This window comes from Talpa occidentalis, unplaced genomic scaffold (assembly GCF_014898055.3).
Source record: "Talpa occidentalis isolate TD23 unplaced genomic scaffold, MPIMG_talOcc4v2.1 talOcc4.7, whole genome shotgun sequence".
In the NCBI taxonomy this organism is placed as follows: Eukaryota; Metazoa; Chordata; class Mammalia; order Eulipotyphla; family Talpidae; genus Talpa; species Talpa occidentalis.
The window spans coordinates 92,359,572-92,376,222 of record NW_023605083.1 but is presented as its reverse complement, the minus strand read 5'-3'; the positions used below and the strand labels follow the sequence as shown (position 1 = coordinate 92,376,222).

At 44.4% G+C, this 16,651-nt stretch overlaps 2 protein-coding genes across 21 annotated transcripts in view; one reads left to right on the top strand and one right to left on the bottom strand.

Annotated features, from left to right (window-relative positions):
* The window catches only part of MYH10 (myosin heavy chain 10), a 143,666-nt gene extending 132,520 nt beyond the window's left edge, over nucleotides 1-11,146 (top strand). For all 3 annotated transcript variants that reach the window (XM_037494707.2, XM_037494708.2, XM_054689852.1), the window contains 7 exons: nucleotides 1,170-1,298; nucleotides 4,574-4,662; nucleotides 5,416-5,539; nucleotides 5,630-5,838; nucleotides 7,063-7,171; nucleotides 8,390-8,562; nucleotides 9,501-11,146. In XM_037494707.2, coding sequence (XP_037350604.1) covers nucleotides 1,170-1,298; nucleotides 4,574-4,662; nucleotides 5,416-5,539; nucleotides 5,630-5,838; nucleotides 7,063-7,171; nucleotides 8,390-8,562; nucleotides 9,501-9,645 — 978 coding nt within the window. In that variant the 3' untranslated portion in view covers nucleotides 9,646-11,146. The remainder of the gene's footprint in view (nucleotides 1-1,169; nucleotides 1,299-4,573; nucleotides 4,663-5,415; nucleotides 5,540-5,629; nucleotides 5,839-7,062; nucleotides 7,172-8,389; nucleotides 8,563-9,500) is intronic.
* Nucleotides 1-16,651, bottom strand: part of NDEL1 (nudE neurodevelopment protein 1 like 1) — a 90,014-nt gene that overhangs the window by 36,739 nt on the left and 36,624 nt on the right. For 9 of the 18 annotated variants that reach the window (XM_037494711.2, XM_054689856.1, XM_054689858.1 and 6 more), the window contains one exon: nucleotides 16,251-16,375. The exons of 6 other annotated variants lie outside the window; for them this stretch is intronic. In XM_037494711.2, coding sequence (XP_037350608.1) covers nucleotides 16,251-16,375 — 125 coding nt within the window. Of the gene's footprint in view, nucleotides 1-16,250; nucleotides 16,415-16,651 lie in introns of those variants that run through there. 3 more of the 18 variants (XM_054689864.1, XM_037494720.2, XM_054689865.1) reach the window with 2 other exon arrangements.

The following is a 16,651-nucleotide window of genomic DNA, read 5'->3' as shown; positions in this document are numbered from 1 at the left end:
TCCTTATTGAATTGCCCTTGGCACCAATGTTGAAAATTAACTGACCATAGATTTATATGCATATTTCCGGCTTCTCAATTCTATGCCTCCATTCATCTAACATATTTGTCCTTATGCCAGTACCGTAGTCTTGTTTACTGTAGCTCTGTGGTTAAGTTTTGAAATTGGGATGCAACTTCTCCAACTTTGTTCTTTTTCAGGATCGTTTTAGCTATTCTGGGCTCCTTGCAATTCTATATGAACTTCAAGATCAAATGTTCAATTTCTCCCCAGCCCCTGCAAAAGCCAGCTTGGATTTTGATGATGTTTTGACTCTGTAGATAAATCTGTTTGTTTAGATATTCTTCAGTCTTTTCAATGATGTTTTATAGTTTTTTGGTATGCAAGTCTTATAAACTTGTTTTATTAAATCATATCTAAGACTTTATTCTTTCTGATGCTATTATAAATGTAATTGTTTTCTTAACTTTTGGAACATTCAGTATATAGAATAGTTGGCTTTTATATATTGACCTTGTGTCCTGCAACCTGCTAAATTCATTTAATTCTAATGGCTTTTTGGTGGAGTTCTTAAATTTCTAGATACAGGCTATCATCTTCAAGTTGAGCTTGTCTTATTTCTTCCTATCCAGATGTCTTTTATTTCTTTGTTTTAGCCTAATTGCCTTGACTAGACTCTCCATTACAGTGTTAAGTAGAAGGGGGAAGGTTGGACAACACTGTCTTCCTACTGATATGGGCGGGGGGGGAACAAACATTACGTCTTGACGGTAGATGTGATATTTATTGCCTGTTGGTTTTTCATTGATGTGTATTGTCAGACCATCTATTCTGTTACTGCTTTTAAAAAGGAGTGTTAGATTTTTGTCACGATTCTGTTTACAGAGATGATCATATATTCAGATCATATATTCCTCAGCTAAATCCCGCCTTGTCATGGTCTGTAATCTTTTCTTGTATCGCTGGATTGGTGCTACTATCTATTGAGCACTTTTGCTTCTGTATTCAGAAGGGATAGTGATCTGAATGCTCTCTTGTGATATTTTTGTCACTTCCACATAATTTTATGTCTAATGACTATATTTTATAATATGGGGGAAATGCTTAAAGAGAATGTATGTTTAAAAGAACAAAAACTCCTACAAACCTTCTTTCCTGTTTAATCTTAGGCTCAGATGAAGGATTATCAGCGTGAATTAGAAGAAGCTCGTGCATCTCGAGATGAAATTTTTGCTCAATCCAAAGAGAGTGAAAAGAAATTAAAGAGTCTAGAAGCAGAAATCCTTCAGTTACAGGAGGTTTGTATGCATTCATTTGTTCAACAAATAGTTGCCCTTGAAATTTCTTCAAAACCGGGTAAAAACATTTTAGTATCTTTGTGGCCTACTGTAATTTCACTATCCATTTTTGAAATGGTACTCAACCATTCATTACTTCATTTTGGCAAACAAAGTGGTCACACTTTGACACTGCTCATATATTTTCCTCAACACCTGGCTAAAGGCAGAAGTGACTAGTAACTCCAAGCCATTTTACAGGACTTGTACCCATGTGTAAGGAAAGGGAGCAATGTGTTTGTTAGCATCAGGATCCTTTAACTCTCTCCTTATTGACACTGGAATATCTCGTACACAGTAGCACTATTCATATGATAATTAAAAGGACAGAAGTATGTTTATTGATTTCCTACTAAATTTTCTTATAATCAAACAATTATTTCACTTATCTCTTGTAAGTTCTCATGGGCAGGGAGTGATGAGTAACATATAGTATGGGATTATGTAAGTGCAAGGCACACGTGAATAAATACATTTCTCTTTTTATCTAAACAGCTTTATTGAACTATAATTGACATGCAAAGAACTGTACATATATAATGTATACATATATTTGTATAGAAATAAAGGATCAAATCTTATTCAAACTTGGAAAAATAAGAGCAACTTAAATCGAAATGTTAACATCTGTTAATGAAAAACCTCCCAATATAAACACCTAGAAATGCTGCATAAAATATTACCACAGACAGGCCTCCCTGGTGGCACAGGCAGTTGAGCACAGCGCTGTGAAGCTGTCTGCAGCCTCTGAGGTGCCGTTCTATCCCCGCTGGCCATGGAGATGCCCACATGGCGCAGCAGACCTCTCCTGTCTCGCCTGCTGCTCCCCTCAGCAGTGTATTTTAAGTCAGTCTGCCTGTTCTGTTCCCCACTCTGTCTCTGGTGAATCCTCTCACGCTCCCGCACATCTGGCCTGTACCCCAGTTCTTATATACATAAATAAATCTTTAAAAAAAAATTACCACAGACAACTATAGATGTAGATTTGAACTTGTAAGAAATAGAACTCTCTAGTGTCAAGAATGAAGAAGGAACTGAAAACCAGATCATAAGATTACCCTGAGCCCATTTTAGGTTTTTTTGTTTTTGTTTTTTTTTTAAAGATATATTTATTTATTTATACAAGCACTGGGTACAGTCAGAAGGGCGGGAGAGTGAGAATTCACCAGAGCCAGAGTGGGGAACTGAACAGGCAGACTGATGAAGTACACCGCTGAGGGGAGCAGCGGGTGGCAGGAGAGGTCTGCGCGCCATGTGGGACCCTCGCCGGGGGCCAGGGATCGAACTGGCGCTGCAGAGGCTGTGGGCAGCTTTGCAGCCCAGTGCTCAACCGCTGCGCCACCAGGGGAGGCCCCCATTTTAGGTTTTGATCTTCTATGTTCATTTCATGACTTTTTGCTCATCTTTATTTCATTTGGATTTTTTCTTTTTGTGACTTCTTGAGTTAGACACTTAACTCATTAATTTTCAAGCTTTCCTCTTATATGTGCATGAAACACTAGTCCCCCAATTATTGTTTTCACGCTGTCCTACAAATTTAATATGGTACACTTCTGTTGTCATTTAATTCTTTCTCTAAATGTTTTTTTCTTAATCCCATGTATAATTTTAAAATGTGGTTTAAATTCCCAAATTTGTGACTTTTTTTACTTCTAGTTTCATTGCATTGTTAGTTAGAAAATGCTGTCAGCAGAGCAGTACTAGGGACCAGACCATGGCCATTAAATGTTCCATGTGTGCTTAAAAGCATTCTTATTCCGCAGTGAAGTAGGATGGCCAAGGTCTAGCCAGTTCATCATGGAACTGATGAACAGGTGACTCTTCCCTACAGGTGACTGGGCTCTGAGCACTTGCCTCCTGGAGAGCTCCGAGGGCATTACCTAAGTATCACACTCCCTGCAGCTCAGCCCTTTCAGATCACTCAGAAAGCTGAAGGCATTATTTCTAACCTTCAGGCACAAGGGCTCATCGCGTTCAGAAGATTGGTCTGAGACACTAACTCCTGCCTTTCATGCTATTTCTCCTTCCCTCAAACACCTTTATTCATCTGGGCAAGGTCCTCTCTTTTTCTCCATGGGTTCCGCAGCCTGCCTGTAGTGCACTGGGTCCAAGAGGATGTGACACCAGCAGACAGCAGAGCAGGCGTTGACATGGTATTTGTCAACCGGAGGCGCTCTGGTCAGGCCTACCAGTCTGCCTGCTGCCATTATTTCCTGGGCTCCCACCTCATGTGCTGCAACTCTTTCTGAGGGCCTATATCTAACAAAAGAAGCCAAGTTCATGTGCAGAGCATGCAGACAAACTCCTTTTATACACCCCACCTTCTCTGGCATCTAAAGATGTACTCTGACTAAAGTGGCATCTTTTTAAGGGGGCAGCTGAGAGAAGAGGCCCTGAGATTCAGCTGCTGGCCATCCTTGGGACTTTGGGCAAGTCACTTCATCCATGTAGGCTTCAGTTTCCTCATCCATAAAATAAGGGAGATGGCAGTCCTCAAATTGAGAATATGATCTCAGTCTTTACCCAGGTACGATAAGAAATGTGCTATCCTACCTTTTGCAGATCTATTCTCCAAGGAAAAATCTGGAAAGGTAGCCACCAGGCAGTTCTTCCTCCTTTTCTTGCCTCATTCTCTGAAAGCTAAAAAAGCCTGCCTGGACAGCATTCCCTCCTCTTTAGAAAGCTGGGCAGAACCCCAGCTCTCCAAACCACCTGAGCCCCTGAAGCTACACTCTTGTCCCCGCTTCTCCCCTGGGAGCTGTGATCTGTGTTGCTCTGATAACCACCTCATTTTCTGATGCCTTGATACTGTGCCGCTAGCGTACTTGACCTCCAAACTCTGACTTGCATATGTGATAGACACTTTCGGGCCATGAGTTGGTAAAGTTCAGGGTTTGCATAAAGTATGTCTTCAGTTTATGATTAAGAAACATCAGGATTCTAAGGCAGACAGGAATAGCTAGCTGCCTCTTAAAAATATTGAAAGTGACAGCAAAGCCCCTACAAAGACTTGGACTGCCTCTGCCGATGTTTCTGTGTGAGGATATTGACACAGCAATCACCTGGCTGACCTACATCCAGATTCTCCTCAGCAAGTTTGCCAGCTTGCTTTCTCTAATTGCCATTTGAGGCACACACACAGTGCCAGGAGCAAAGTAGCTGCAGTATTCAGGCACTGTCAGATACCACATTTGAAAAAACAGCTCACAGCCTTAAATCCCTCTAAACTCATTTAGGAACTTGCCTCGTCTGAGCGAGCCCGCCGACATGCTGAGCAGGAGAGGGACGAGCTGGCAGATGAGATCGCTAACAGCGCCTCTGGCAAGTGAGTCTCCCTGGTGGCGGGTGAAAGGGGGTGGGCACCTAGACAGAATACAGTGGCAGCCCCTCCAGCATGCCTGCTGCTCTGAAAGCCGGGGGTGTTTGCTGGCATCTGATAGTCAGTAGTTGGTTTGCTCGTCCAGCCTGGAAAGATGCGCACAGCTGGCTGTGTGACCAGGCTGACCACACCGCTCTCCCGGTCGCTCACACAGGAGGTGTGAAGGAAATGCACTTGGAACTGACCTCGTTTCCAGAGACCGCACAAGCCTTCTAACATAAGATCTTCAAAGTCACTGTTTGGCCAACAAATTACACTTAACCTTTTTCTGAATGTTTTGCATTTAATTTTGTTTTGAAGATGCTTTGTCCATCTAGTTACCAGGTTAGCATGCTGTTTTCCCTCAATGCACTGGAAAACCAGTGGAGTTTAAGTTAGGAAATAAATGCCAGGGTCGTTTATTTGCATTTTGAAAGCTAACTCTGGCAGCTGTGAGTGGAGAACAGATGGAGAAGCAGCAGGGAACCCGCCACAGAGGTCCAGGAGAGAACAGCCTGAGCTGGAGTGACAGGCGTGAGGGTGGAGTGAAGTCAGTGTTTGAAAGTGTGATCAGTAGGACTTGTTGATGGATTGGGGGTGGGTGCAACGGAAAGAGAAAAATGAGAGCACTGCACGTGTCCCAGCAGCAGGGTGGGTGGAGGAGTCTCCCTGAATTTCCCTGCATGACACAGAGCTGCGTCCTCCCCTCGCCCTGGCCAGGTCTGCACTGCTGGATGAGAAGCGGCGTCTGGAGGCACGAATTGCACAGTTGGAGGAGGAACTTGAAGAGGAGCAGAGCAATATGGAGCTACTCAATGACCGCTTCCGCAAGACCACACTACAGGTGGCCCCCACAGCAGCCTGCCCCCCCACCCCCGGCAAGGGCTACACTGCCCCTCTGGTGAGACCGACTCACCCCATCTCTCCTCTCCAGGTGGACACTCTGAACGCAGAGCTAGCTGCCGAGCGCAGTGCAGCCCAGAAGAGTGACAATGCCCGCCAGCAGCTGGAGCGGCAGAACAAAGAGCTAAAGGCCAAGCTGCAGGAGCTAGAGGGTGCTGTCAAGTCCAAGTTCAAGGCCACTATCTCAGCCCTGGAAGCCAAGATTGGGCAGTTGGAGGAGCAGCTTGAGCAGGAAGCTAAGTACGAGGTTTTTGCTACCCTAAGCCAAAATTTACTGAGTTTTGGCTACAGACCAGGTCCAGGCTCAACCCTGTGAATCAGGCAGACAACCCCCTCGCCCTCAGGGAGCTGCCACAGCATGGGAAAAGATGATAGGAACAAGGGTGACTCTAGAGTGGGAGGTAGAAAGTGGTGTGAGCCTTCAGGGATGGCTGGGCTGGCCTGTCAGCTGCCCCCAAACTTAGCTTAGGGGTACTCATGCTACGCCTGTGTTTTCCTAGGTGGTGAGAGTTCACATCTCTACCCAGGGTCTGTTTCCCAAGGTGGTGGTATCATGTGAAAGGCTATTATTCACTGGCAATCAAGACATGCAATATGACAAAAACAAAGGAGTTCTTCTTTTCCCATAGGAAGGGGTTGTTTAACAACTTTCATTCCATTGTACTACACCATGCCGAAATGTCAGGTCTCTCACACTAGCATTTAGCAAGCATTTACAAAACTATTAAAAATGGACTGTCAGAGATGGGGTAGACCTTCAAATTCACCCTCTGTTGGGGAGCTAAGGGCCCAGCGAAGGGCTGACCTATGCCCAGCCTCCTGTACTTCCCACTACACTCGAATAAAACAAGGGTTTGTTTGTGGTGAGTTGTAATCAACACCACTAGTCCCTTCAGCTCACTCCACTGCTTCCATTTTTATATAATGTTTGTCAAGGAACACAAGAACTTTGTTTCACTCTAGTATACTTCTTCATGTAGTACATTGTAGGCCTACATACAGTTAATTTGTGTGGCTTCAAACTAAAAAGTATGGTAGTTTCTGTTGTTTTCAGCGTTAACTTCAATGTCACAGCCTCCCAGAATCATAGAAGCCAGTCAGTACATTTTATATTGAAATCATCACTTAATAAACCGGGCCTTTGTTTTCCAGGCTAAAAAGTTGAGATTGGAGAAACCAACTAAGGCTTTGTCGTGAGGTTAGATCTTGGGAAGACCTCTGAATAAATGCCCAGGAATATATGGTTTTTTCCTATTTATCAGCATAGGACTACATTAAAGACGATCCATATTTTGATCAGAAGGGGAAAGTTTCTGGGCCATAGCGGTTAGGTCGTTCTGGTCATAAACGGGCCTTGAAAAGCACTTTAACTTTCACCTTCTAGAGAGAAAGGCCTTAAAAAATTTTTACCATTTAAATTCTTTTCAAGAATTGTGGAAACTAATGTGTTGATCATTTTCATAGGGAACGAGCAGCTGCCAACAAACTAGTTCGTCGTACAGAGAAGAAGCTGAAAGAAATCTTCATGCAGGTAGAAGATGAACGTCGTCACGCGGATCAGTATAAAGAACAGGTAAGGGAAGAAAGCAGGGTGGGGGAACGTCTCCCACCTTAGAAATGCTTTAGGAAGGAGAGTGATGCAAAATGAGTGTAGTGTTCAATTTGCCTCCCTAAATTAAGGACATGCTATGACACTCTTAAAATTCTGATGTTTTGACAAATGTGCTCCTTACTGTTATGAGGCTCTCCTGAGTGCTGAGGACAGAGAAGACGAAGACACCGTCCCACCAGTGCACCAGAGACACACGCAGGGAGGGGTGGTGAGAGCACACTGAGTGGGCTTTGAAGTGTGAGGCCTGAACTGAATTTTAATATTGCCATCTGTTTCTTCCACTAGAATGTGGGCTTCATGACTACAAAACTTTCTGTCTGTTCACTCACTGGCATCTCTCAAATTCCTAAAATAGTTCCTGGGCATAGTTGGCAGTCACTTAACACTGGCTGGCTGGAGATGTTAACAGGAAGCAGAGAAAACAAATATACTGCATGTGGGACCCACGTGGTCTTCTTGTCTGCATCCAGGCATCCTTTTCTGAGTAGTGAGGGGGATTTTGTACTGTGGACGCCTCTGCATTCACTGCAGCTACCCTTTTCTAGCGCACTCTCCCCTCTGCCACAGTGGCACTTGCCACTGTAGGCGCTGGGAGGGAAGATGGACAGAGCTGAGGACTCTACTGCCTTCAGCACAAACCCTTCCCTTTCCACACCCACCAACAGGGCCTAGCGACTCTGAGGACAGCCATCAGTTGTCTGTGGTACGTGACTGAAAGATGGGGGGGGGGGTCTGTTAGATCTCATGTCAGGTCTTCCAGAGAAACTTAGTGTGTACTTTCAAGCATGTCTGAAACACCCACACTGAGAGATGTAAAAATGAATGTACCATTTCCTAGAGTTGGAGATTGTCTGTTGATGACTTCTGTATTTTGCCGGAATAGCAATTCCCCTTCACAGTCCCACAGGTCAGTTGTGTGAAGATACTAAATTCATTTTTCTGTAGAAAACTCACAGGTAAAAAATAGGGTTTGTGTTGTTGTTGTTGTTTTTAATTTATTTTAGCATCATTTGCTCTGTAGATAATTGGCTTTGCTCAGAACAGCCAATCATCAGGCCTTAAACCAGTCCGAGTTATCAAGTGCTCAACCTAAGGGTATGTGTGCTCACGTGGCTGACACTTAGGATGCAGTGATGATGTATCTGAATTCACCAATTTGGTTCATGTCAATTCCCCAAGATGGAGAAAGCCAATGCCAGAATGAAACAGCTTAAACGCCAGCTGGAGGAAGCGGAAGAAGAAGCTACACGTGCCAATGCATCTCGGCGTAAACTCCAGCGGGAACTGGACGATGCCACTGAAGCCAATGAGGGCCTGAGCCGTGAAGTCAGCACTCTGAAGAACAGGCTGAGGTGAGTGACCTGGGAACTTCTGTGAGAGGGGACCGGTATCCAAGTCCGCACCCAAAGCTTGCGAAGAAAGCTGCAGTTGTAGGCTTTCAGTGCAAAGGTTTACTTAGATTCACATAGTTTCTCACTCTTGCCCTTTAATCATTCCCCCTGCTTGTTCATTCAGGAATTCTGACCTGTAATTATCCCTGAGAAGAATAAATAAGGAGTGGACTATATAGGAATACATACTACACAAGGGCTGACAGTCAGGTCACGTGACCGGGCATGTCTTGACATCCATAGTAAGCCGTGGTCCCAGCCTCCATTAAAAAAAACACCACGCCAGGTCCTCCTGCCTTCAGCAGCCCTCCCATCCTCTCCACCCCGGGTGTGACCTGCACCAGAAAGGGCAGACCAGGGGAAAGCTGAAGTTGAACTTCCTTCTCAGAAGAATAGTTTCAGCACAGGTTTTGGCAAACTGTGGCCCAAATTCCATTCACATCCTACTTTTGTACAAACTTAAGAATGGTTTTACATTTATAAAGGATCGTTTGAAAAAAGTGCAACACAGACCTTATATGGCTTATAAAGCCTCAGTAAAAGTTGCAGTTTTCCCTTTAGAGAAATACTGAGCCTTGGTTAGAAGATAGAGCTTTGCCCTCAATAATCCATCTTCCTTACCATTTCTGTCACAAACCACCTTAGTTGAATCGGGCCACCCCCAGTTCTGAGGCCCTCCTCTCAGTGCATACCATGTGTCAGCCAGGATATCCTGCAGGCGGGGGTGTCGGAGAGATGGAAACGCATAAAACGTTTCCTGCTCATGTCCGCCCACCCCATGTCGTGTGTCCTGATGCAGGCGTGAAGTCAAAGTTCTGAGTCATTAAGGTGCTTGAACAACTTGACAGCCACATGCTCTTGGCGTTTACCTACATGTGTGTCTACTTGTTTCTCTCCAGGCGCGGAGGCCCGATCAGCTTCTCTTCGAGCCGATCTGGCCGGCGTCAGCTGCACATTGAAGGGGCTTCCCTGGAGCTGTCAGACGATGACACAGAAAGTAAGACCAGTGATGTCAATGAGACGCAGCCACCGCAGTCAGAGTAGAGCCCTAGGAAGCCAGTGGAGGCGGTACAGTGGGACACGCAGGAACTTACCCAGCGCCAGCCTGCCTTGGGGCCTCCTACAGATTTAGGAAATTGGCAAGCTGTGGGATTCCTTACTGAGAGATCAACCGTGTCTTAAGGCTTTCCAGCCTATACATACTGTATCCTGCTTCAGATTTAGGTACAATTGCTCCCCTTTTTATATATATACACACAACATACACATATTAAACAGATTGTCTCATCATTGCATCTATTTTCCATATATTCATCAAGAGACCATTTTATAATACATGGTAAGAAGAGAACCCTTTTTCAAACAAACTTCCAGGCCCTCGTTGCCAGTCACTGGGTTATTGGGGCAGCCCCGTGGTTGTTGCTCAGTCGCTCTGCATGCTCTGTCATAGGACAGATAACTTAGTTCTGTGTTCATGTGGCCCCTGACTCCTCAGCCACAAAAGTCTCTTAGAACATTGTGGACCCCAAACTGCACTTGTATCTCTCATTTCCTTCAACTAATGATCAACACTATTTCAGTGAGCAAACTGTGAAATGGGGCTTTGGAAAGATTAGGAAGGGTGGGTTGGATTGGGGAAAGCAGCATCCATTTGGGCTTACCTCGCCCAGCTCCCTCAAGTTGATGGTGTCCCCGCATCTGTTATGTGAACTGTCCTTGGCCAGGGCTGGTCTGTGCATGGACAGGTTAGTGGCCACGATGCAGCTGAGGCCCTGCTGGGCAGCCATCTCACTGACTTGCGGATGGTCTCCTGAGCCTGCGGCTTTGCCAGGGTGCACTCCTCCTCACTTCCGAAGCAAGCAGCCGCAGGCCCCAAAGCAGAAGTTAACAGATGGCCCTCCCTTGCCAGCCAGGCTCTCATGCTGACCTTGCAAATTCAGCCGCTGCTTTGAGCCCAAAATGGGAATACTGGTTTTGTGTCGAGACTTGTTCCAAGTTTGTCAATGAGGTTTGTAGAACCTCAAGAACAAATGCCACCTGCCTGAATGTTGACATGCCAGTGGATGTGAATCCTTTGTTCATTTCTCCTCGCCCCTTCCCTCCGGACAGTGTTGCAGTGCACACGTAGCATTCTGTTTCGGTTGATAGTTGAGCAAACTGACATTACAGAAAGTGCCTTAGACACTACAGTACTAAGACAATGTTAAATCTATTATTTGCCTCTGTAACAATTTAATGTATTAAGTTTTGACTGTGCTTATCATGTACCTCCAGTCAAAGTGGTATTATAAACATTCAGTGACAATGAATCAGTGTTAATTATAAATCCTTGATCCTCTGCAACGTGCTTGAAAACACAAACCTTTTGGGTTAAAAGCTTTAACATCTGTTAGGAAGAATTTGTCATGTGGGTTTGGATCCTTGATTCCCCCTTTATGAGTTGTACTGGCTATTGACCACCAGACACCTGACTGCAAATATCTTTTCTTGTATTCCCATATTTCTAGACAATGATTTTTGTAAGACAATAAATTTATTCATTATAGATATTTACGCCTGCTCTATTTACTTGGAGGAAAAAGCACCCGTTGAGAATATAAACAGACCTCAATAAACAAGAATAATCATGTGAATGTGGAATCTGTTTTTTACACTCTTCTTGAGTTCCCATCTGTGATCTGATTAGAGGTTGAGAGCTACAAACTTCAAATGCTAACAGCCAAGCCCACTTTTCCTCTGGGCGCAACACTCCCAGAAACTGCTAAGTGATGGGTTAATTCTCTGGAACAGTCCTGGCAACAAGTCCTGTTCTCACCACTGGCCTCTCTGTGTGGGGGTGCACCGGGAAGAAAAGGGCCAACTGAGGCTAGAGGGAGAAGAGTGAAACACAGTATTTTAAGAGGTCAAAGAAGTTTCTGCCATTTTGGACAAGGTACACAGATTTCAGTGTTAAGACCCAAAGGCATCCTCTTCAGTGGCTTTAAGAGGCCACTGATTGTGGCCCGATTAGAATGGGCTATAGAGAAATACTAGGGAATCACAAAAACTATAGAGAATGCCTGTAGTAGCCTAAAGCTAGGCTGGTTCTGGTGCTATGAGTTTATACCCAGGCTTCTTAGTGGTGGGAATGTCGAAAATGGGCAGAAGGGGTCCCTTTCTCCTGTGTCACATTTCCTGTCACCAGTTTTCCACGACCCTGGAAACCTCAGCTGAGATGAAGTGAGCTACAAAGCCAAACTGTCCTCACAGCCAGCCTGCCCTATGGTTCTGGGTATGACAGACCCACGGCCCCTTCCCCTGAAGCCACTGTTGCTTTGCTTTGACCACAGACATGTCTATGGCGAGATTAGGGAAGGAAAGGGTTCACAGTTGTCAAACGCTACCTTACCCACTTAGATAAAAGACCAGCACAGGCCACAGGTTGGAATTTAGAAAGTGGAGAGATGGGTCCTCCCACTGCCCCCTCCCCAAGAACTTCTAGAGAACAGAGACTGTTACTGACACCCAAGGGGGCCTCTATCCAAAAAGGCTTCCTAGTCACTCGGAGATAACATCATCTGCATCAAGAACTTTCCCAAATTCTGAGTGTTTGAATGCTAACGCCAGCTGTTAGGACCAGACAGGGTAGTCCACATCCTTGTGCCCTTTGGGAATCTAGCCAGCCATGTGAAGTGGCTCAACTCAAATCTGTGAAAGTATCAATAAGGGTATAGAGACATGATGCTGTTTTCAAAAAACAATGCACTAATGTACAGTGCCTACTGTAACTTAACTGCAATTGCCTTAAGCAAAGAGTGTGACCATGTCCTTCAGTCCTTACTGAGACTGGAAATTCATGTTTGAGTCATTTGCGACAGTGATGTCTTGTTTTTTCAGAGTAGCCAATAATGGACTTCATCCCTGCTGACTGAGTGTCACGAAACCTTGATGTGATACAAGCAGACTAAACACGACACTAGGTCTGACAACCTACCCAGGCAGAGTTCTGCATCCTTCAAAGTACCACGCTGCGCAGATTCTAAGATGCCCAAGTTCTCAAACACGTAAATCCCACGCATCTCACAACTTCTCTCACTAGATGGCAATTGTGACGTGGTTGTCACCATATGACTCCTGGCAAAATCAATAAAGTCCAGCATCAGATCTTAGATAGCCTATATGTGTATCAAAAGCTTAGGAGAAAACTCTAGAGTCAACAGTGGAATATGCTTTTCAGAAATGCTACATCACCAAAGCTCACCAGCACCCAGGAAACATGGACAACTCAGTCAAAATACAGTTCAAAAGGTCAGAATCACAATGTGAAGTTTTAAGCAAATCTTATATTTTCCATTTTGTATATGAATTGTAATGATGAAAACCTGTCTAAAAAAGCTCTTTCAATAAATATAAAAAGCAATTAAGCAAATTCATAATCTTGATTCATTTTTCTTAATGATTCACAAAATAAAGGTGTGTCTTATAATTGTTGACGTTTGAGATTCTATGAAATACAATATTGGGCCTCCCTGTTTGCACAAGGGGTTTAACACATCACTGTGAAGCTATCCGCAGCCTCTGCAGCACAAGTTTGATCCCCGGCCAGGGAGCTACAGACCTCTCCTGACTCGCCCGCTGCTCCCCTCAGCAGTATATTTCAGTCTGCCTGCCTGTTCTGCTCCCCACTGTCTCTGGTGAACCCTCTCACCCCCTGTACCTCTGGCCTATACCCCAGTTCTTATATCCATAAATAAATCTTTAAAAAAAAAAAAAAAAGATACAATATTTTCACTAGGTTTGGGGCTAGAGGAGGGCCCAGAGAACTGAGTTTTAAAATTTCCCCAAGTGTGACTCAGCCAGTCATGCAGCACATCAGGAAGCCACTGTCTTGTGCTACTTGCTCAAATTTCAGAACTACTCGGTGCTGATCGTCAGGCCAACTTGGGTTATGAAAGAAACTCAATCTCATAATTTCAGTCAATTAAAAAAAAATGAATTTGGGCAACTTTACAGAAAAAAAAAAATAAAAACCCCAAAATAGTAAACTATTTGCAGCCTTTGAATTTTACTTGTGATTTTTATTAAGCTGCATTTAGCATCTTTATCTGTTTGTGTTCTTTTCCCACTGCTCACTGCCATCTGCATGTATTAGCACACATACACACTTGCATCAAGGCTCTGTGGTCTAACCACCTGGTAAGTCATCCCAACCAATCCCCATACTGTGTATTTTGCTACTGAGATTTTATTTGTTCTTACTATCCCAAAAGTAGGAGGAGTTGAGCTTCTATAGCTTATTACATTATTAGACTGACTCAAGACTTATGAGTAATTTAGTGACTGATAACATAAGGTGTACCTATTCCTCTAAATTACAGGTGACGGTGGGATTTGCTGATTTATTTCCTTGCTAAAAATAATCACATTTTAAGTTAAAAATAGATCCTGGGCCTCCCTAGTGGTGCAAGGAGAAAAGTCTCAGCACTATGAAGCTATTGGCAGCCACCGCAACACGAGTTCGATCCCCAGCCAGGGAGCTACCCACATGGGGCAGCAGACCTCTCCTGTCTTGCCCTCTGTTCCCCTCAGCAGTGTATCTCAGTAGATCCACCTGTTCTCCCACTCTGTCTCTGGTGACTCCTCTCACCACCCCTCCTGCACCTCTGGCCTACACCCCAGCTTTTGTATGCATAAAAAAATAAAAATAGATCGCCCATATGATCCAACAATTCTCCTCCTCAGTACCTACCCAAAGAATGCAAAATCACTAATTTGAAGGGTATATGTACTCTTGTGATCATTGCAACACAATTTACAATAGCCAAGTTATGGAAAAAAGCTAAGTGTCCAAGGACAGATGAGAGGAAGATGTGTGTGTACGTATATATGTATACACACACACACACACACACACATATTAATAGCTGTAGTAACAGCTATTAAAGTGATGAAATCTTGCCATTTGCAACAACATGCATGGAACGAAGTGAAATAAGTCAGAGGGAAAATGACAAATACAGATGATTCCACTCATGGAATAGCAAGAAACAACAAAGGGAGAGACAAAACCAACCCAAAACAAACCCTAGAAATCTGACTGCAGAATTTCGGCTACCAGAGGGGGATGGTGGGAGGGATGGGGAGCAGGGTGGGGAGTGGGTCCAATGAAATATGGTAAAGGGTCACGGTGCTTTGGTGGTAGGCCTGGTGTGGTAATATACATCTGAAGAGAGATGGTTTAGACCCCTAAATCATATACAATGTTGTAAACCAATGTTACCTCAACAAAATATTTGGGGGGGGCAAGGGTGGGGAGAAGGAGTAGTCACATTTTTTTAACCAAAAACCAGTTCCATCTACTGATGGAGCAATGGGGGTCTGAGCTAACTCAGACATCACTCATCTGTTTATACAAGCATATGCCAGAAAACCTACTGCCCAGGCCTGCCAGCCCAACACCCTCCTCCTCAGCCCCTGTAAATCATGATCCAGGCAGGATCTCCATATTTTAATGGGTCCAGCAGAGAAACCTAGCACCTGATTAGGAAACAGCCCACAAGCACCTGCATGTGCAGATGGACAGCAGCAAAAAGTATGACTCCAAATCATAACACAAATTCCACTTGTTCCCTCAACACTGTGGATATGAACTTTGTTTTCAAATTTGCCTCCTTATAAGAACTATCTTTACAAGGTCTGTTACATTAATATTTACTCTACTGTTTTTCCTTAAAATGGAGCAAGGGCTACTGTGTTCCCATAATACCATATTTTTAAGTCATAGGACTAGTTTTCAGATTAGATGCTCTAAGCGGTAAGTGATAAGAAATGATTTACAAAAATGCCTCCTCACCCCCCACCCCATTTTTGAGAAAGAATCAAGTAACGTCCATGTCTTAAAGATCAAGGGAATGTTCTCAATTTGTTTCAACCTTTAGGGCAAATATAGAAAAACAATCTGTGATGTAAAAGTTGGAATGGAGAAAAGTCTTATCTTAGCATCGTCCAGGGAAACAGTGAAAACAACTGACTGCTTGGAACCATACCCCTCTCTCACCAGCACTCAGGCTAGCTGACCTCCACTCAACCAGGCAGATCTGGCTCCACCCCAAGATGCCTCCCCTCCCCCAGAGATGCCAGCTTCTACCTTTGCTCTCAGAAGATGCTAACAGCATCTCTGGGACAGCATCTGGGCAGATTTAACATAGTCAGCAAGGAAAAGACTGGCTGAGGAGGAAAGATGCATGCACGTATTCCTGCTGTTGCAAAGGCGCGTGAGAAAAGGGTATGGGTCCAAGTGTCAATCAGTTCATCTCCTGCAGCACAAGACAAAAGTCAAGCCCAGCTAGGCTTCAAGTTGGGAAAGGTGGCAGGTAAAGCAAAATTACTCCATTACTGACTTTCCTATGAACTAGCTATGGGATCTCAGTTAGTCACTTAAACTCTGGTTCCACCCTCCTTTCTGTAAACTGAGGTAAAACCAGCTTATCCTGCTCCCAGGCTACCTATATGTAATTCTCAAATGCTTCACTTTGATTGCTGGCTCCCAGCTGAGTTGGTGGGGACTAGTTTCTGGCCACTCTGGGCTGAAAGCAAGTGGGCACTGCTCTCATGCAGGAAGACATTCAGGAGTGAGGGATGGGAATGGGTGGGTGGTGAGATGAAAATACCTGGAGTCAGGAAGCTGTTCTTCACCACCTGGAAGATCAGCACCTCCCGTGCAGGAGAGATGACAGTGTGGACCCAGTTCAGGAGAGGGCTCCTTCCTGAAGGCTTCAGTGAGAGCTGGGAAAGCCTGGGCATCAGAAGTAGGTGGCTGATATGTAATTTTTAGCTAGAGAGGCAAACAGTATGCAGTAGTTTCCAATCAGGTAGCAAAAGCACTATTTGAGCAAATACAAAGTAGCAACTTGAAACAAATAAGCCAAACAGAAAGATGAAAATGAGCCCAGGGACTTCAACTGGCTTCCTCATATGTCAAGGGCTGCTATTGTAGCTTCTTTTTTAAGATTTATTTTTATTTATTTATGCATACAAGAACTGGGGAGTAGGCTGGAGGTACAGTGGGGTG